The 22,222-nt window shown below is 39.8% G+C and overlaps 1 protein-coding gene across 5 annotated transcripts in view; it reads left to right on the forward strand.

The window, feature by feature from the left end:
• Window positions 1-22,222, forward strand: part of AHCYL2 (adenosylhomocysteinase like 2) — a 164,145-nt gene that overhangs the window by 98,888 nt on the left and 43,035 nt on the right. For 2 of the 5 annotated variants that reach the window (XM_073899177.1, XM_025865625.2), the window contains one exon: window positions 19,179-19,290. In XM_073899177.1, coding sequence (XP_073755278.1) covers window positions 19,179-19,290 — 112 coding nt within the window. Of the gene's footprint in view, window positions 1-10,169; window positions 10,220-10,483; window positions 10,566-19,178; window positions 19,291-22,222 lie in introns of those variants that run through there. The other 3 variants (XM_025865628.2, XM_025865627.2, XM_025865626.2) reach the window with 3 other exon arrangements.

Here is a 22,222-nt window from a genome sequence, read left to right on the forward strand (position 1 = left end):
GATTGGCAGCAGACCTATTCACAGAGACCTGGCAGGCCAGAAAGGACTGGCATGATATATTCAGAGCAATAAGTGAGAAAAATATGCAATCAAGAATACTGTATCCAGCTAGGCTGTCATTGAAAATAGAAGGAGAGATAAAAAGCTTCCAGGACAAACAAAAACTGAGTTTGCAAACACCAAACCAGTCCTACAAGAAATATTGAAAGGGGTCCTCTAAGCCAAGAGAGAGCCTAAAAGTAACATAGACCAGAAAGGAACAGAGACAATATATAATAACAGTCACCTTACAGGCAATATAATGGCACTAAATTAATATCTTTCAGTAGTTGCCTAGAATGTAAATGGGCTAAATGCCCCAATCCAAAGACATGGTATCAGATTGGATAAAAAAACAAGACCCATCGATATGCTGTCTGCAGGAGACTCATTTTAGACCCAAAGACACCTCCAGATTGAAAGTGAGGGGGTGGAAAACCATTTACCATGCTAATGGACATCAAAAGAAAGCTGGGGTGGCAATCCTTATATCAAACAAATTAAATTTTAAACCAAAGACTATAATAAGAGATGAGGAAGGACACTATATCATACTTAAAGGGTCTGTTCAACAGAAGATCTAACAATTTTAAATATCTATGCCCCTAACATGGGAGCAGCCAATCACATAAGCCAATTAATAACAAAATCGAAGAAACACATTGACAATAATACAATAATAGTAGGGGACTTTAACACCCCCCCTCACTGAAGGGGACAGATCATCTAAGCAAAAGATCAACAAGGAAATAAAGGCTTTAAATGACACACTGGACCAGATGGACTTCACAGATATATTCAGAACATTCCATCCCAGAGCAACAGAATACACATTCTTCTCTAGTGCTCATGGAACATTCTCCAGAATAGATCACATCCTGGGTCAAAAATCAGGTCTCAACCAGTACCAAAAGATTGGGATCATTCCCTGCATATTTTTGGACCACAATGCTTTGAAACTAAACTCGATCACAAGAGGAAAGTGGGAAAGAACTCAAATACATGGAGGCCAAAGAGCATCCTACTAAAGAATGAAAGGGTCAACCAGGAAATTAAGGAAGAATTAAAAAAATCCATGGAAACAATGAAAATGAAAACACAACTGGTCAAAATCTTTGGGATGCAGCAAAGGTGGTCTTAAGAGGAAAGTATATAGCAATACAAGCCTTTCTTAAGAACCAAGAAAGGTCTCAAATACACAAGCTAACCCTACACCTAAAGGAACTGGAGAAAGAACAGCAAATAAAGCCTAAACCCAGCAGGAGAAGAGAAATAATAAAGATCAGAGCAGAAATCAATGAAATAGAAACCAAAAAACTGTAGAACAGATCAACGAAACTAGGAGCTGGTTCTTTGAAAGAATTAATAAAACTGATAAACTCCTGGCCAGACCTATCAAAAAGAAAAGAGAAAGGACCCAAATAAATAAAATCATGAATGAGAGGAGAGATCACAACCAACACCAAAGAAATACAAACAATTATAAGAACATTATGAGGGCGCCTGGGTGGCTCATTTGGTTAAGCGACTGCCTTTGGCTCAGGTCATGATCCTGGAGTGCCAGGATCGAGTCCCACATTGGGCTCCCTGCTCAGCGGGGAGTCTGCTTCTCCCTCTGACCCTCCCCCCCTCATGCTGTCTCTCTCTCTCTCTCTGTCTCATTCTGTCTCTCAAATAAATAAATAAATAAAATCATAAAAAAAAGAACATATTATGAGCAACTATATACCAGCAAATTAGACAATCTGGAAGAAATGGATGCTTTCTAAGAGATGTATAAACTACAAAACTGAACCAGGAAGAAATAGAAAACCTGAACAGACCCATAACCAGTAAGGAAATTGAAGCAGTAATCAAAAATCTCCCAACAAACGAGAGCCTAGGGCCAGATGGCTTCCCAGGCGAATTCTACCAAACATTTAAAGAAGAATTAAGGGCGCCTGGATGGCTCAGTCATTAAGCGTCTACCTTCGGCTCAGGTCATGATCCCAGAGTCCTGGGATCGAGCCCTGCATCGGGCTCCCTGCTTCTCCCTCTTCCACTCCCCCTGCTTGTGTTCCCTCTCTCACTGTGTCTCTCTGTCAAATAAATAAATAAAATCTTTAAAAAATAAAAAAATAAAATAAAGAAGAATTAATACCTATTCTGAAACTCTTCAAAAAAATAGAAATGGAAGGAAAACTTCCAAACTCATTTTATGAGGCCAGCATTACCTTGATCCCAAAACCAAAGACCCCATCAAAAAGGAGAATTACAGACCAATACCCTGATGAACATGGATGCAAAAATTCTCACCAAAATACTAGCCAATAGGATCCAACAGTACATTAAAAGGATTATTCACCATGACCAAGTGAGATTTATTCCTGGGCTGCAAGGTTGATTCAACATCCGCAAATCAATCTATGTGATACAATACGTTAATAAAAGAAAGAACAAGAACCATATGATACTCTCAATAGATGCAGAAAAAACATTTGACAGTACAGCATCCTTTCTTGATTTAAACTCTTCACAGTGTAGGGATAGAGGGTTCATACCTCAATATCATAAAAGCCATCTATGAAAAACTCACAGCGAATTATCATTCTTAACAGGGAAAAACTGAGAGCTTTTCCCCCAAGGTCAGGAACACGGCAGGATGTCCACTATCACCACTGCTATTCAACATAGTACTAGAAGTCCTAGCCTCAGCAATCAGACAACACAAATAACTAAAAGGCATCCGAACTGGCAAAGAAGAAGTCAAAGTCTCACTCTTTGTAGATGATATGATACTTTATGTGGAAAACTCAAGAGACTCCACCCCAAAACTGCTAGAACCCATACAGGAATTCAGTAAAGTGGCTGGATAGAAAATGAATGCATGGAAATCAGTTGCATTTCTATACACCAACACCTTGACCTCTCTTTGAGGACAGTTTACCTAGAAGTGCTAACTGCAGCAAACTGAACTTTGACCTGAGTGGAGCTCTATTCGCTGTGTCAGGGAAATTGAGGATTTACATTCCACACTACACTCCCAGAATCTAGAGGACTTAACAGGGAGTGGAAAAGGTGGCGTGGTGCCTGCTTTAGTGTACTGTAGTCTCTGTATTGCTTAATTATTTATCTGAGAAATGGTGATTGGATTAGTCAGTGGCAGGGAGGTATAGAATTTTACAGTGATGTTTCTACTTACGGTTTTGTCAGTTCTTAGTCATACCTGAGTCCCTTTTCTTTTCACCTTTTTTTTTAAGTTTTTTTAAAGATTTATTTATTTGACAGAGAGAGACACAGCGAGAGAGGGAACACAAGCAGGGGGAGTGAGAGTGGGAGAAGCAGGCTTCCCGCTGAGCAGGGAGCCCAATGCAGGGCTCGATCCCAGGACCTCAGGATCATGACCTGAGCTGAAGTCAGATGCTTAATGACTGAGCCACCCAGGCGCCCCTCTTTCTTTTCACCCTTTAGGTGCCTATCCTGTATTTTATTCAGTTGAAGCTTTACTCTGATCTAGCTATTCTTTAAGTCATTTTCTCATTCAGCACATATTCATTGGTTGTTTACTATATGCTAGGCACTTGGAATACAGGAATAAGACACATAATCTCTGCCCTCAAATTGCTTGCAGTTCTAGTTGGAAACATACAAATGATCAGTCTGGGGGATTACTCAGTAATTTACAGAATCAATTCTTAACCTAGACCAGGAGCTGGAAATGTGTAATGTAAGAAGTTACAGCTAAGCTAAATTTTGAAAGGGGTGTGTGTGTTCTCAGTGAGGGTTTGGGGGAATTTTGAGAGCTGAGGCTTGGGAGGTATGCACAAGCTAAATCAGCAGGGTCTTGTGTGTCATGCTAAGGAGTTTGGATTTTATTTTGAAGACAGTGGGGAGCTATGGAGGCATTATGAATAAGGAATTGATGTGATCAGCTTTTTAAATGATTGGACTGATGATAATCACATATAAATAAGTTAATTTAACAAATAAGTTCATTTACAATATAGGCATGGAATTATCTAGGCCCTTGTCAAAGTGTAGTCCCAGCATTATTTGCATCATGTGAGAGCTGTTAAAAATGTAGAATCTTGGGGGGCACCTGGGTGGCTCACTTGGTTAAGTGGCTGACTCTTGGTTTTGGCTCAGGTCATGATCTTGGGGTGCTGGGATCAAGCCCACGTCGGGCTCTGCACTCAGTGGGGAGTTTGCTTCAGGATTCTCTCTCTCCCTCTGCCTCTCCCTCCTCGCTCTCTCTCAAATAAATAAATCTTTTAAAAAATATGTAGAATCTTGGGACCTAAAAAAGTATTTTAATAAGATCTCCAAGTAATGTATAGGCACATTCAAGGTTCGGAAACACTGATGTGGATGGATGTGATGATGGTCAGGCTTTAGACAGCTGGTATGAAGAAAGGACAAGAGTGCAAGAGATATTATGGAGTACATATTCTTCTTTCTATTGGAATACTCTTCTCGATACTCCTCCATGCCAAATACACACCAGGTATCCCCTACTTATCCTTTACCTTTCAGCTTAAACAGAGCTTCTCTCCCAGTATGCATGATTGGCACCCTTACCATATACTCGCATAGCACTCTATACTTACCTTGTCATTTTTCATATTTTTATTGTAATTACTTATTTAATTGGCTGACGGTAAGTACCATGAGAGCAGGGACTGTCTTTCTATGCTGGCTGACACATAATAGGCCCCCAATAAATATCTGTGGTTTGATTGAATGAACTCATCATGTAGAAGATGGATTTGGGTGTGTTTGGGAATAAACATTTATTCAAATATACAAATATATTTGTAGTAATAGTGAATTTTAAAGTTCCAGGCACTGTTCTAAGTGACATATATATATCACTTATGATATAATATAATATAATTAATATAATATAATATAATATAATATAATATATATAATAGTATAAATATGTGTATACATTTATATGTATATTATTTATTTGATCCTCTCAGCAGTCCTATAAGGTAGATACTTTTAATATCTTCATTTTACAGATAAGAAAACTGAGGCATGGGGAGGATAAGTAATTTGCCTAAGGTTACATAGTTAGTGTGAGTCAGGTAAACCAGACAGTCTGATACCACTCTGCTATGTCTGGTTTTGGACAAAATAACTTCCTGGCACTTTTTATATATTTCTATGTATTATTTAATTTTGATAACATCAGTATGAGGAAGGCATTATTATCCTGTTTTACAGATGAGGAAGCAAGGACTCAAAAAGTTATATAGCTTATATAGTTATATAATTATGTAAAGATACACAAAGGTAGTACGTGGACAGAGCTAGCCTTTAAACCCAAGCCTATCTAGCTCCAAAGCCTGCAGTTTTACCAGTAATGATGATGCCTCCATGTGAAGTCTAAAATACCTGTGGGATATGAGTTTTTTTTTTTTTTAAGATTTTATTTATTTATTTGACAGAGAGAGACACAGTGAGAGAGGGAACACAAGCAGGGGGAGTGGGAGAGGGAGAAGCAGTCTTCCCGCTGAGCAGGGAGCCCGATGTGGGACTCGATCCCAGGACCCTAGGATCATGACCTGAGCCGAAGGCAGACACTTAACGACTGAACCACCCAGGCGCCCTGGCATATGAGTCTTAAGGTACTAAGAGGATACCTAACATTTAGGTTGTGGGTAGGGGGAGAATTCAACAATCCCATTTGCTCTGGTAGCATAAACACTTCCGGTTTGCAGGGGCAGGGGAGTTCTGAGGCCTACTAATTCCAGCCAGCCTCATAACTGACCAGATAGAACTTTGAACTCAGGAGATTAAGAATCTTAGCCTCTACAATAAGCTGTAACTTAGGTGACTAAGGAGTAATCCCTTTTTCTTACAGCCTCAGAGAAACCAGATAGTTTAGAAATACTGAATGTCAGAACTGGAAGGAACCAGTTCTAACCTCCCACAGTCCACTATTCCCCCCCCCCTTGTTTTATAATGAAGAAACTGAAGAAGAGAGTAATTAGGTGATTTGCCAACATCTAATAAAACCATTAGAGACAAGCCAGGAATAGAGTACAGGGTCACATTCGTGTATTCTTTGCCCTGTGCCTTATGACTTTCTAGGTTCCAGATTTATCACCTCTTATTTAAAACTGTTCTGCCATTGTAGTTACTTCTTCACCGGGGCGTGGTTCTTTTTGACTCTGTCCCCCTGGAAATACTGACTTGTTTTTTCTCCTCTAGCCAAGCATACACTCACTCTGGCAAGTCACCTGGCTTACCTTCTTTAACAGCGCTGCTATCAGATCACCACTGGCAGGAGCACAACTGGCACATACAACTTCAAGTTGTTCTTCTTGGAGTGCAAATGAGATTCTTTTGAACTATTCACACACATGGTCAGTTTTGTAAAACTTGAAGGGCCATGGGCGCAAATGTAGTTTGTGTAACTTCTTTTTTTCTGAAGTTGCAAAGTTCTCACCTACATGTTAAGAGTGCTTATTATAGATAACCATGTGCAGTGGTCTCACTCCTGCCCCTTCTGTATGGTAAAATGAAATTAGATCATAAACAACTTTATAACTAGTACTTACCCCCAGGCCTCATACCATATGCACCCTCACTCCGTTACTAGATCTTCGGTTCCCAAAGGTGGTAACAGCTCCTCTTGTGCTTTTGTTTCACAGTCATTGCAGAAGGATGTAGTGAGGCTGCAGTTTACAAAGGAAGTCTACTTTAGTTAAACCCTACGCTAAGAAAAACAAACAGAGGTGCCTCAGTGGCCCAGTCAATTGAGTGTCGGACTCTTGGTTTCAGCTCAGGTCCTGATCTCAGGCTCGTGAGATGAACCCAACATTGCCTCTGAGCTCAGCTCCGAGTCCACTTGAGACTTTCTCTTCCCACCCCTCCCTCCCCCGCCCCTCTTGTGCTCTAGCTCTCTCTAAAATAAATAAATGAAATTTTAAAAACAAACAAAAAGTTACAACTAAAATGACAGTTTAGCCTGCAAAAGTGATATATTTTGTGCTTATTCTTTTATTCTCACCCCTGTCTTCTTTAAAAGTCATTTTCTTCCATGTTTTAACATTACCATGAGGGCAGTCATCTTCCATTTATTTAGTAACTGATTATGTAGGAAACATCTACAGGAGCACTGATAATCTAGTAGTTTGCTGATCACTGAAATATTTTCAGGGTTGGACTCCACTCTTTTGGCCTTGATTTGTTCGTAAAAGCTTTATTATGATGCAGATCATAATGGATTACAAATGAGGCAGATCAAGCAATGGAAAGTAGATTATATATTCCTGCAGAGATAATATAACTAAGGATTAAAACCCTATTAAGGACTCACCACAAGTAAGTCCTAGCTGTGGGCAGTAGTGTAACTAAACCCCTGTATATATAAAATAATGTTCCAAATTCAGTAAAATGGACATAAATATATTGAACACATTGATTATGCAAGTTACTCCAAGAGTACTGTAAGGTGTACATACAGCGTACAAAATTTGATAATTCTTTAAGCCCTTACTGTGTGCCAGACACTGTGGGCAAATCAAACTGACTAAGCCCTTGAAAAGCCTGGAATTTAATGAGAGACAACACACGTACACAGTAGCTTTAATATGAGGAAGGGTGAAAATAGTGATGTGACCAAAGACCAATACTAGGGGAAAGGGAGATTGCTTTCTCTAGGTCATTTTCCATGGCAGTACTATCATTTGAGCAGAACCTTGAGGAATTTGCATAAATGAAGATGATGGAAGTGAAGGCAGAATGAATGCATTTCAGTTTGGGAAAATGGCATGAGCGAAGGCATGAGGTGGGAAAGGACACAGCATAATAATGACATAAGTAAGAGCTACCATTTAGTAAGCCCTTGGTGTATACACACTTTTTAAATCCTTGCATCAATCCTGTGAGGTGGCTATTATTATTATTGCACTGTATGGATTGGAAAACTGGAGGGTAGAGGGAGGTTAACTAAAGGGCAGAGTCAGTGTTCTTACCAGGTCTGTTTAATTCCCAAACCAGGAGTCTTAGCTGCTGTGCTGTGTGGTCTTCACATTCAGAAAATAGTGGGCAATACAGCTTTCCTAGGGATGGAGTATGTACAGGGATATGGAGTGGGAGACCATCCTGGAAAGGATTTATAGAGGATTTTTAGGAGGCAGTGAAAATGGATAGGGAAGGACAGATGACAGGCTTGGAAGAGGGTTCAAAAACAACTGGCAACATATTGTTCTGGGGACTGGGGAAAGGAGGGAATCAAAGATGACTGAGGTTTGTATTTAGTTGACTGAGGGAATAGAGGTCGAAAAGTGAGAAGAAACTTATTTTGAGGGCTTGGGGTGGGAAGGAAGGATGGAGCAATCATTTTGATTTGGAATATGTTGCATTTAAAACAGATGAAAGATACCATTGGAGATTTAGGCAGCAAATGTAACTTCTCATTATATTAAGTTTGGATTGAAAGGAAGACCAGGGGGTGCCGGGGTGGCTCAGTCGGTTAAGTGTCTGCCTTCAGCTCAGGTCATGATCTCAGGGTCCTGGGATCTAGTTTCACTTGTTCCCTCAACCTCTCTCTCTCTCTCAAATAAGTAAATAAAATCTTTAAAGAAAAAAAAAAAAGGAAGACCAGAGGACAATAACTGGAGGTGGCTAACACCTAAGACTTCATCAGAATCGACACCCTGACCTCAGAGGGCATATTGCTCCTGCATTTCATTGGCCTTCTATATCTTGGCATCCCTCATTGTTTCACTCCATAGCCCCTCTGTGACCATAGCTTCCTTTACTTCCACCTCTGCTGTTCGCTCTTCTTCTTCTTTTTTTTTTTTTTAGAGGGAGAAGCAGCAGGAGAGGGGGAGAGAGAGAGAATCTTAAGCAGGCTCCACGCCCGTAGTAGGGCTCAGACTCACAACCCTGAGATCATGACCTGAGCCTCCCAGCCACCCCTGCTGTTCTCTCTTCTTACTACATCTGATCTCTACCTGCCCTGTGATCTCTCATCCTTTGACCCTTCTGCATTCACTGGGTCCAACAGGCCCCTTCTGTTTTCAACTGCCTTTCTTTCTAGTCTAGACATCCAGATCAGGTATTTGAACCCTGCCTTCTCTGGCATCTTACAATACCTCTTCCCCTAGACATTACCTTCCTCTCCATTCCACATCCAAAGGATCATTCTCTTAACCAGTGAAGGCCCTAAGGGGCAATGAACCAATAATCCTGATTTTAATATTACAATTATCAGCTCTAGAAAAATTATCCTCTGTGATGGGACTTAACACTGAAAGAATCTCTGGTCCTTGAAAGGGACCAAAGCAGGCATAGCTCATTGGTCTTACTTTGTGCCCGAAATCTATGGTACTCTTACTGGATAATACACTCTAGGAATGGGCAGAGCTGGTAAAATATGTCAAGCCTCCACCTTTAGTTTTGTCTTATTTCCAAATTTCTGAAGTATGCAGAGAGGAGGGAGCTGGCATAGGAACCTAAAGAGGGAACAGCTTCTGAGGTCCCTTAAGGTGATAATGTATAGGGCTACTGTGTTGGCATCCTGTCTCTTCCCAAAACTAGACTGGTGAGTAAAAACCCGCTTTGGATAGGGACTTGGAGGCAGCACTAGTCTTGACTGGAAACCTTGGCTCCCTCTAAACCTACACTGTGATAGCTCCTGACTATCCTCAGGGATGCCCCTCATTTACAATTGGCACCTATGTTTCTGCCGCTGAAGGCTCTTGGACCTTCATGTATATAGCACAGGGAGCCAGCAGAGGGAGTTGTGGTCCCAGAACTTTCTTTAGAACTTCTAATTTCTGATTTTGCAAGAGATCTTCCCTGGCACCATCAGAATCAAATCTCCCTTGCAATAAGAATTTAACTTGAGATATGCCTGCGTTTGGTGCCAGACCCCTAGTGTGAGCAGATGGGGAAGTTCTGCGTAGCTGTTTAAACTTGAAAGCCATAAAGAACTCTTGATTTCAAGGAAACGCCTGTTTACTGTGCAGATCCAAATCAAGCAACTCTTGAGAATGGGAGTGCCTTCTTGACCTCGATCCTTATTGATCTTGGTATCAGTACCTCCAGTGACGTGTCCTGAGGGGCGGGAGAAAATTAACAACTGCCTTACACACAGGGAAAGAGAGGAAGCCTGACTGTTGTGGCAGAAAGTCCCCACTGGGGAGGCAGGGGTTGCGTGTTTGGGTAGCATTAAGCAGTGAGTGTCCTGTGGGAAGTTCATGCCTGGGTACAGAACCTTGCATCAGCTCTGATTTTGAATCAAAAGCAGAAGGTTTGAAGCGGGCCAGTAAGGGACTTGTCAGGCAGTTGACTAATGACCTTAATTTGAATAGAAAGCCTCTGTGAAAGGGGATGCAGCTTCTGCTAGATATTGTAAATTTCTGAATCACTGGGTTTGGTTCTGCTTTTGGGCACTGAAAAAACCCTGGCATTTCCAAACCAGCTTTCCCTTTTGCTTCAGGATATATATTACCCAAGCCTGCACTATGGAGAAGTGGGACGGTAATGAAGGCACCTCAGCTTTTCACGTGCCTGAGTGGATGGTGAGTTCTTTGGTCACTTTGCTTTTCCTTCTGTTTCTTGGTAATGAGGCAACCATTTCTGACAGATGACAGGGATCACCTGGGACAAGTCCCTACCAAGATCTGTGGTTGGGAGAACAGTTATTCCTCTCATTTCTGTTGAGTTCCTGTGTCCTGGATCACCCCTGTTTCTTAATTGCAAGTGAAGCTGAGGAAGGTATGAGAGCTGCCTGGCCAGAGTCAGCGTATTGCCTGGTTGTCTGTGCTGGGCTGGGAGTTCCCCTACTGCTGCTGGTCTACCTCATGGATTGTATTCTGCGATTGCTTCGCACTCTCTTTGCAAGCTGATGCTTAGTTTATTTCTCATGAGGGTAAAGAAAAAGAATAGTGGTGGGGGAGGGAAACAGAACTTATGGAAATGGTGGTCTCTCAAGTCTCTGAAAAGATGTAAGATATTTCTTGCCTACCTGCTCATTTTTTCCCTCCAGTCAAAACATTTCCCCAAATATTCTTTATATGTATTATTTCTAAAGGGCAGGAAGTATAGCTCTCTTGGTACTGTTCTTCAAAATGTCATATTTGCCTGATAGATATTTTTAATATAATTTAAATATAAGGACTTGTTTGTTGATAAGAACTAGTACATAAAACCTAGTATTTTAGATCCAGTTTCAACTTTTGATTTAAAAACAGCAACGATCCTCATGTTCCTAACTGTCTGGTCTCTTCTAGGTTTAGCCTGATTTCTTACAGTCTATACCAGCCTTATGTTTATATATATATATGTATATATGTATGTTTCCCTATGGAAAACTGGTTAGACTATTATATACAGCATATTCCAAGTTCTTTTCAGTGTTTCTGGAATTACGGACTTAAATAATCATCTATACCGAGATTGAGTATATAGTAGGCCTGACAAAGGCCCAACTGAAGAGCCCACATTTCAACTCTCATTGTCACAACTATTGTTTATTATTTCTGTTGGGGTTATTGCTGTTGTTCTTGTTTCAGAACCTTGTGCTCAGTTTTAAAACGTTTGATTTGTGCTGTTTTAAAATGTTTGATGTAAAGAAATCCTATCCATTCACAGGCTTATTTCAAATACTGTAGTGTTTTAAAATTGTTAGAAAGGATTCACATAATAATTCTTGTTGGATTGTAAGTATGTTTTTGAATCTCCAGCCACTCACTAATAAATAAGAATGGGGAGCAAGAATTTTGGTTTTCTTAGGGGAGGGACCACATTAAGATAGTAAACTTTGGTATTTCTTTTTTTTTTTTCTTTCTAAACTTTGGTACATTGATAAAGGAATATTACAGAAGAATTCCACAGAACACTAGTGTGTCAACTCAGAATCCATAAAAGTTTTATGGTAACTCTTACTCTCGTAATAGTCCTCACTGTTTTATCTGCTTAGCACATGCTCTCCAGAGGAGCTCCTACTGAACTTTTACTACTTCTTTTTATTTATGGGAACAAGAAAACTGTCCTACAAGAGTTAGTGACTTGCTTAAGGGATATGCTCTAGGACTTCCCAACTTTTAGAAAACATTCTTTAGTAAAGCACAACTCTGCTTTGTTTTCAGTATGGCATTCTCACTTAGAGATTTCTTTGCCCTTCTCTCTCAAAAACCAGGAAAATACTTTTGATCAGCAAAAATTTTTTTAGCAACAGCAAGAAAGAGTAGGGTGGAGCTTGTCTTCGTTAACTCAGTTTCTTCATCTATCTTTTCCTTGCCAAAGATTAACCTCTTGAGGCTTTCTTTCAGGGACCACATAAGTCATTATTTTCTGACCTGGCCTAGAAGTGCTTCATTAGGCTTCCACTGATATCTACTTACCCAGCAAAGTGAGCCATCAAGGACCCTCTAGTGTATACTACCTATAGACTTTACCTATGAAATATTAGAGTGCCTTTTAAACCCCAAGAGAAAAAAACCCTGGAGCCATCTCCTATGTTGGGGGCCAAAATTTCAATTTAAGAAGGTTTTAACCAAATGTCTGACTCATGTTCCACTTTATATATTAATGTAATTAAATTTCCACTGAGACCATCCTTGTCTCCAAAGGAAACATTACAAGGCTCTCAAACCTTTCAAGAGGAAAATTTAGCAGAGGAGGTACATTATACCATGTCTTTCTTGGTTAATGATCAACAGCAATAAGGGACTTGCATACTCCTTAGAGAATAGAACTCAGACCACACATAGCTGACAGTACTCATCCCTGATTCCCAGCAGGGAAATAAGCCAGGACAAAGTTTGAAGACTCCCTTTCTTGAGAATTGATAAGGTAGACCTTCAAGTTAACATTCCATCAGTCACTGGAAAACTTCTGGAGCCTCTGCTCCTTAGCTGTTTTCATGTGAAAGATTTTTTAGCCTTGTTCAGGAATTTTATAGCTAAAAGATTGGGGAACATATCCTTTTAAAGTCTCTCCTTATTAATGTTTTTACTTCCCTTGAGAAATCTTTAGTCTCTACTGGTAGGTGAAATACCTCCTCTTATGTGCATGGAGATCAGCAGTAACCTCTTTTTAAAGTTTTTACATTTTGATGTTTCCTCCTCCCGTCCAAGCTGTCTGTAGTACTTGGTACTTTTCCGTAGGAAATCTGATTGACTTTCCTGAGTACCCAGCCAGCTGGTTACCCAATTTTCTTTTGGCTAGAAATAATCTCTTTTATAGGTGAAGAATCTGTTCAGGCAACTCATTTAGCTTGGAAGAGAGAAATGTGTCTAAGAATGCTTGAACCATGTCTACTTGGAAGTAAAAGAAAAATCTTTAAGGTATCTGGTAAATGGTGGTAGAGGTAGCTTGACTATAACTCTGGGTCTGGATTGACATTTAAAAGGAGAGACCCATTTGAGAAACTGATGAAAACTATGGGCCCTCTAGCCAGGAAAATATACACATACACAGAATTTTGCATTCTATGTTGGGGGTGGATTGGGACATCCATGGACTCTAGGTGAAGAACTTTTGACCTAAAAGAATAGAAATGTTAGTATTTTATACTTACGTATCATTATGTAGTGGCCAAAACCCTCTTATGTACATCATTTTTTAAATTTTCTCAGTGCACATTTGAGATAGGCAAAGGAGCTATTATCGTTCCCATTTTACAAATGAGCATTACCAGTGTTAAGTGCTGAAATGTTAAGAAATGGAGAGAGGGAGAAAACCACTGGTGATCATCCTTTGTAGTACAACTTTATGTGCTTGAAAAGGAATTGTTTTCTCTTGGCCTGATCCTCTTTAGGGTAAATAGATCTTCTGTCCTCCCCAAGAGACCTGTTTTTCTTAATGTATTAACCATCTGTTCTTAACAGCCTTCAACTGTGAAAATCAGATTTAGATCCAGTTCTCTTTATATCCTGTGTTGGGTATAAAGAAATGATCACCCCATTCTATTCTCTGACCTTTCAAATAACCATTTCTGCCTATGAATATGCCTCCATGGTTGTAGTCACAGGATAAAATGGTTGGCTCAGGAGAGAGTCAAGAGCATTAGGGCTGCTTTATTCATGCTTGGAGTAAGTGTTAGAGCAGTGTTTGAAGCGGAGTGCCCAGACCAGCAGCATTAAATCGCCTGGGAGCTTGTTGAAAACGCAAAATCTTCAGCCCCACCCAGATTTACTAAATCAGAAACTCTGGGGATGGGGCTTAAGAGTGCCTTTTAATAAGCCCTGTGGATGATGTTGGTGTGCACCTAAAGTTTGAGAACTACTTTGTTAGATAAACTAGTTAAGTAGTAAGGCTTTTCCTGTCAGTAATAGTGTCCTTAAATGTCTTCTAGTTGGATTTGGTATAGATCTGCAGCTCCCTCAGGCTCAGGTCTAGTCAGTTAAGCCTTGGACCATCAAGTTCCCTTTCACCTGAGTAAGGAAAATCCAGAACCAGCTGAGAGTGTACTAGGAAGAGCAGAAGTTTAGTGATTCACTCTGCAAGCAGAAAAAGACTAATCTGTCTTATTTTGTGAAATTATGAGTAAGAGATCAGGATTGTCATGGGTGATAGTGAATCATATTTGAGTTCAGTTAATTTCTGTTTTAATTTTTGGTAGTGACATTGGGCAAATTTGCCAATTAAAGAGCTGTTAGAGGGGCACCTGGGTGGCTCAGATGGTTAAGTGTCTGCCTTCAGCTCAGGTCATGATCCCAGGGTCCTGGGTTTGAGCCCAGCGTGGGGCTCCTTGCTCAGGGGAGAGCCTGCTTCTCCCTCTCCCTCTGCCTGCTGTTCCCCCTGCTTGTGCTCTCTCCCTCTCTCTGTCAAATAAATAAATAAGTAAGTAAGTAAGTAAGAGCTGTAAGATTTCAAATTCTATGAGTAGCCATTTCAGAATTGTTTGATCAGAGCCTCAAGATCATCTGGGCTGATATCATTTCTGAGATCCAATCTGATAAAAAAGTAAATTTAAAGCGTAATTTTATTTATTATTATTTTTTAAAGTGTAATTTTAAATCAAATAAGTTTAAGGATAAATTAAGGGGAATGGGATGGGGCTAGTGTACCTAGGATTAGGACCAGGGGACTTTTTCATCTTCTGATTAATATAAGGTGTGGTGTAGTAGAAGGAACTTTAGCTCTGTCATAAACACAGGCTCCTGTTGCAGTCCCATCACTGACTTGCCGTGAGACCTCCAGCAAATAATTTGTTCTCTCAGGGCTGCCCTTCCCTAATTTGTCAGATGGGGATAAGATGCCTGCTTTGTAAGATTCTTGTACTGATTAATAGAAGTAACATATATGCAGGGCTATGCATACACAGTAGGAACTTAATAAATATCAGCCCTCCTCCCTTTATTCCATTCTTCCAGAGATCTTTTCTCTCAAAATAAAGATTACCCTAAAAAAAAAAATCCACCATTTTATGTTCTTTCTTGTGCTCAACAAGCAGTCTCTCTTTTTTAAAGGAAGAATTCAAATCACATTCCCACCCCTGTCTCGGTAACATACGGTCGAATGTAGCTTTCCTATTCACTGGGTCCCTTCCAGAAATCCACAAATAAATAATGTGATTCTTTGACCTTTCATTTGACCCTTTATCTGATATGTAACAAGGTCATTGTGATTCTGGGGACTCTGAGGAAATAGGAAGTTCTCCTTTGTAGTCACACTTCCCACGAAACACACAGTTTTTGAAAAACTTTGGAAAAAAACAGTCACTCACCACCTAATCAGCAACAATCTTGAGATGGGACTAGGAACCATATGTCAAAACCTATGTAAAAGATGCACAGTTTAAAGCAACAGGCTGAGAAAGTTGATTTCCTTGGTGACAAAGCTAAAACCAGTGTCCTCAGCCTGATGAACCCAAGAACATAGGCTGCCTCAGCATTTGGCACCATTTTTTTACCTTCTTAATAAATTCCCTCATTGTTTTAGTGACTCTGTAGTTAATTTTTTTCTAATGAGACTAGGTTAACTAAAATCATCTGACATGGAAAAGGAGGAGGTAAGGTTAAAAAAGAACCTAATTAGCAAGTTAATTATAGCAGGCAAAAAAGTGCGCGGGTTATATAAATAAGCTATTGTTATGCGCATGCAAGTTGGGCCTTGTCAAGGGACTTGTTAAGGTTTAGAGGTCAGAGGATCCGTGTAATTAGGTGTTTAGGAAAAAAAAAATAAAAGCAAAACAGCTACCAGAATTAGGAATGGTTGATGAGCCACTAACAGAAATGCCTTATTAAATTGGGCTCTACTGCTGGAGGGGTTGTTGGAGCTGCTTCAGGGATTCCAGGGAAGGGCAGCCCCCCCCCCCCAAAAAAGCTAGCTGGAACCAGAGCCAACAGAATTGCTGATGAGGAAAGTTTAAAGGCCTAGCCACAAGGGTCCCTGGACTGGAGAGGTGGCTGTAGGGCTGGTAATGTCACTATGCTGGGCAGCAAGAAGAAATACATTGTCAGTGGCAACTCTGGGATTAAAGCCCAGGTGAGGCTAAGCTCTTATTTAACCAGGCTTGCTGCCGCGATAGCCGTTAGTGTAATAGGCCCGCTGCTTTTTTCCCTCCTTTGCTGCTTTCGTCCCTGCTTCCAGCATAAGGTGAGCTGCCCCCTCTCCTAACAGTCTCTTTCCCTCCCTTGCCTGTTGGAATTAGGCAGTTCTCTCTGAAATGGTAAAGGAGGGTTACCTTAAAGGACTCTGATTTCATACAAGGTGGAAAAGACAGGGGTAGAATGTACCAGAGTACCCCCCCTGGGGTGGGTAGATGACTGTATTATGGGGTGAAGAATGTAATGCATTTAAGGCGAATTGAGAATTGGGTACAGAGAGGACCTACTTAAGCCATGTGCTCTGGTCAGTAAAAGATAAACATTTATTTCTTGGGAAAAGTGTATATAACTAATTCTGTATAAGTGGTTAGTCTCTAATATTCTTCTATCTTAAATTTGAGGTCAGTGTCTAATGAGTAAACAAGACTTAGAACCCTATGTTTCTGAGTGGAGAAAGCCCGCATAGCCTAGTCTTCTTTAGTGCCAAAAGACTTGACGGGAGGAATTACTGTAAATGGAGAAAACTAGAGAAAAGAGAGCTCAGTTTAGGGAAACTGGATTGAGAAGATGAGCAGCCAGATAGCTACACGGTTTTGTGTGATTGGGGTAAAGTGATGTGCACCCACCCACTCCTGATCCTACACATCTAGAGAAGCGGAGTGGCTGGCCCCCTCTAGTGGTGTGTGGGTGGGGGGGGTGCTGCATATCTGAGGCAGGGTTTATCTATTACTTTTTTTTTTCAAAGGAGGCACTGCTGAAGTTAGTGACTCATCCTGGTCTTTGGAAAGTCAATTACTGCTCCTTTTCCTAGATGGGCCTCTAGGAAAAAAAAAAAAATCATTGTCTTGAACAGTGGTGGTGAAATAAAGCCAGAGTTTTCAGCTTGACTGCTATTCCCCTCCCCATCTTCTCACCCACCTTCCCCTGCTTAGCTTTTTTTGCCCTGAAAATTCTTTTAGCTTTAGATTTGGCTTATGCTTACCATATTTCCTTAATATTCAACCAAGAACAGACAGTGAAGCTAGAATAGGCTACTTCACATTCATTGTTTCAGCATATCATTGCCTACGGTGTGTCAGGCATTTGTGCCTGAGGATATAAGGGTGAATAAGTTGCACAGGTCCTGCCTTTATGAAGGATACAGATAGATACTTCTATTCAGTGTGATAAGTGCTGTGCTAGGAGAAGGACATGGAAGTTCATGTATATCCCATGGGAGTGCATAGAAAGAGCACTGGATCTTTTTGAAATAAATTGCTACTTTAGCAAAATAGTCAATTTTGCCAATTTTTTACTTTGCAAAGAGCTTCTGATCCAGTGAATTTTCCTATTACTGAAAACAATTTGCAAACCCTAACGTACTAACACAGGCTTCATTTGTTGTTATAGCTATGAAAATGCTATGAATTCCCCTAAAAGGCATGCTAAGCTAATGCAGTTGGGCATTAGTCTCCTCTTCTCAATATTCAAATGACTCAGTAGTTGCCTCTAACTGCCGTCAGTTGCTGCTTTCATTCTGGTAGGCTGTGTGTTTTGCCCACCAAGAAACCATCTTTTTATCATGAGAGGTAGTTGTCAGGTCTTTGATCTTTCCTGCTTCCATGCCACCTGGGATCTGGAATAATCGAAGCAATTATACATTCAGCTAGAGAGAAAGAAAAAAATGTCATTTGTTGAATAAATTGTATGAGCTTTGATTTGTAAAATGCTGGAACCTCCAACAGTAGGAGAAAGAGATAAAATTATAAGAAAATCATCAGATATTGGTCCAAAATGCAACCTCCATAGTATTGCTGTCTATACATAGTCCAGTACTCTATCTACTCCTTCTACATCTGTTATGTTCAAGTTAACAGGTGATCAGTCTTGTGATTTTTAGGTGTTTTATGATACCAAACATTAAAAATAATAAATTAATGTTTACTATAGGAACAGTGAACTGTAGTAGGAGTGGGAGTCGGGAGTGGATTTATTGAATCTACGCTATGTTTCACAGTTTACATGTATTGTTTCATTTAACCCTCTCTAAAACTTGTGAGGTAAATACTTTTGTCTTTGCTGTATTTATGAGAAAGTGAGGGTCACAAAAGCAACTCAACCAACATCACATAGCTAATGAGTGGCATAGGATTTGAATGCAGTTTCAGAAAGTTCTGAGTGGAAAGCCTATTTTTTTTTTCATTATAACTGTCCCATTTCCTGAGAATTTTAAAATCTGAAGACAAGTCACTTTACCTTTCTGTACTTTGCAGTTTTCTCATCTAGATATGTGAATATTAGAATAAATAGTCTCAAAGATTCTTTCCAGCTTTAATTTTCAGCAAAACTATAGAAAGGAATATGACTCAACTTTCTAAAAATTCATTTTAACCAGAACATCCCATTCTCCTTTTTTTGTCACAATTCTATTGTAAAAGTTATATAGCCATAGAGTTGATTAAAGATTTAAATTTGATAGAAATATAATGTGTAAAGAATGAAAAATCATTCTCTCCAAAAAGTCTTAACATTCCAAATATGGGTAGGTACAATCAGATCAACTGCAAAGGAAGGTTAAGATCCTATAATGCAAGCCTTCAGCTGCTGTCACAAAATGAAGATTGTTTTCCTTTATATAACTAGAGTACTTTTTCTTAGCAGATCCAATTTGCTGACCAGAAGCAAGAATTCAACAAACGCCCCACCAAAATTGGACGTCGCTCTCTGTCTCGTTCCATTTCTCAGTCATCTACTGACAGCTACAGCTCAGGTGAGTGCTGAGCGCTATGGACCCACCTGCGGAGGCTAATTAAGTGTGATCAGTGGACTCTCCTATTTAAGCACCATCAAACCTGTGTTTTGAAAAAGACACTTTGATTCTCAGTCAAAATTTAGACCAAAATTCTAGATGGAATCTTTGGATTCCTTGAGGATTCGGAGTAGAACCTAATACTGGAATACCGGAAGAAGCCTAATTCTTCCAATAAAGGCAGAAGAGGGTGATTAACAAATCTGATTTCTCATTTATTCAGAGGGTGGGCGTATGTAGCTTATTGATGATGTTCATTGAACAGCGTGTATAAAGACTTACGTTGTTTTCCATTCTTTGAAAATAAAAGAGGAGTTTCCCATTCCTCCAGAACTTGCAGATTAATAGGGAAACCTTAATTGCGTCAAGAAAAAATGGAAACATTCATGTGGGTCCTAGTTCCAGTGAGCCCTTTGCTTTCTCTTCTAAGCTGTGACATTGTATTGCTTGTTACTCCTTCCTTCCTTTGTAGTGTCATTAATTCAAATACATGGGCTCTGAAGCTATCATTAATGCCAGATGAGCTATTACCACATAGGACCCCTTAAAGGCATTGGCCATTTGTGCAGCAATGCCTACTATGTATCTGATCTAATATGGAGCTATTTTATTTTGCTCTTATGTTGGAATATAATAGGAAGCTGAATGTTTGCCCTAGTTATCTCTTCACATTATAAATAGTAATATTCTTCAGAAATTTTTCATCGTGACCTGAAATTTTGTTTGTTCTTCACACAAATAGGAAAGTAGTATTTGTTATATAAAGCTGTAGAAAGCTTGTTTGGGAAGCTATAACTTTTAGGTTGGGTGGATTATTATTTACACTTATTACATTTCTCTTTTTACTCTCCCTTACCCCTATAACAGAATGATGTAAATCCCTATGGATTTTGGGTAAAGCTATGTGTAAAAATTGGGTACCTATCTTATTCTGCTGAAATAACCAGTGTTGAGAATTCATGAACCAATTAATATAACTCTGGAAGCCATAATAATTGTGAAAATGTGAATTATAAAATGGTGTGTAACATTTTAGACTGTGAGTTTGTAGGTATTATTTAAAGATTGATACTAAACAGTAACTATACTAAGTTTTAACGCCAGCTCAGTCTTCTCCCTTCACACTAGATCTACATTTCCAGTTGTGTTCCTGCAGAGAAAACCAATGCCTGCCTTCCTACTGAACCTTTATATTGCCAGGAGGGTACTTATAAAATATTTATTTACCTAGAAAGTGTGACTGATGCCCTTGTTTCTAAGTGAATGCATATTTGCTTACTGTAGTTCATTGGTGAGTGGTATTGACTGATGTCACCCTAGAAAACTTGGACCTTTTAGGTTGAGCTATATGAAGTTGCCATTTTTATAGTAAAAAATTGTCAACCGTCTATATCCATTTAAGGATATTAAGTTCAAGAGCATGGAGTCAAACCATTCTGGAAATAGAAAATAACTTAAAATCAATTATTCGGCTTCCCACTGGATGCTAGAATTACCTTGTTGGCATCCCTGACAAATGGCCATCTGGTTTCTTTGGGAGCATTCTAGATGATAGGGTGATTCTTGCTTTATCTGGTTATTTAGCTGTGATAAGCTCTCATATAATCCCTGGAATTTAATGATTTTACATAGAAATTAAAAAATCACCATTTTCATGGCATCCCACTGTCCTGGTTATCCTCATTTGGATAAATTCCAGATTAGGTGTCCTTTTAAAAATATGTCTATAGCTGTAATATTCCACTTATGGTCTGAAATAATCTATAGGAAGTGTTATTTCTATAAACTCAGTGCTTTTAAAATGAAACCTAAGATGATGTTTGCTTCTTTTTTTTAAAATTTATTTATTTATTTTAGAGAGAGAGAGAGAAAGAGAGTGGGGGGGGAAGGGGGGCAGAGGAAGGAGAGAGAATCTCAAGCAGACTCCCTGCTGAGCACAGGGCCCGATCCCTGTGACCCCGAGATCATGACCTGAGCTGAAATCAAGAGCCAGATGCTTAACTGACTGAGCCACCCAGGCGCCCTGATGTTTGCTTCTTTTGAAGCTGTTTCATATACACTGTTACCTCGTTTTGTTTTTGTTTTTGTTTTTTTCACATGAACAATGGGCAAGCCCTGGAGTGGGAGTTAGGAGAGACCTACTTTCTAGGCTTTGATCCATGTGTGATTTGTTTGTGTGATCTTGGAAAACTTGCAGCCTGTGATGTTCATAAGAGAGCTGCAATGAGAAGTTCACAATGTTCACAATGAGAAGTTAACATGAGTCATACAGAAAATGCTCCATATCTATCAAATGAAAAGCCAGGAATACAGAACTGACTTGCAGCTTTCTAAATACAGGAAGATATGCAGATGCATGTCAAAAGCTTGGAACCCATTTTCAGCATACATTATCATTTGACTACAGAAAGTAGCATTGGAGAGCCCCAAGACTGATCCTTGGTTCTCCTCTCTGTTTATACTCTCCGCACATGAGTACATGCAGCCTCATAGTTTTAAATACTATGTGTTGACATTTGAGTCTCAGCTTTTACCTCCACCTCAAATCTCTCCCCTACACACTAGATCCATATATCCAACTGCCTGCTCGGTCCTTTCACTTGGATGTTTTATAGACATCTCCCATGTCTTAAAAACTGAGCTCGTGAGTTGAAAGCTTGCCCCTCTTCAGTTTATTCACAGCACTACAGCCAGATTCATTCTCTTGAAATAAGTCAGGGCTTATCAGTTCTCCCCTCCAAACCCTCCAATGCTTCCCAATCTCACTTGGAGTAAAGGCTAAAGTTCTTTTTTTTTTTTTTATCTATTTATTTGAGAGAGAGAGAATGAGAGCTAGAGAGCACGAGAGGGAAGAGGGTCAGAGGGAGAAGCAGACTCCCCGCTGAGCAGGGAG

The sequence above is a fragment of the Callorhinus ursinus genome, unplaced genomic scaffold (genome assembly GCF_003265705.2).
Source record: "Callorhinus ursinus isolate GAN/ISIS: 27379988/994484 unplaced genomic scaffold, GSC_fseal_2.0 scaffold12, whole genome shotgun sequence".
NCBI lineage: Eukaryota > Metazoa > Chordata > Mammalia > Carnivora > Otariidae > Callorhinus > Callorhinus ursinus.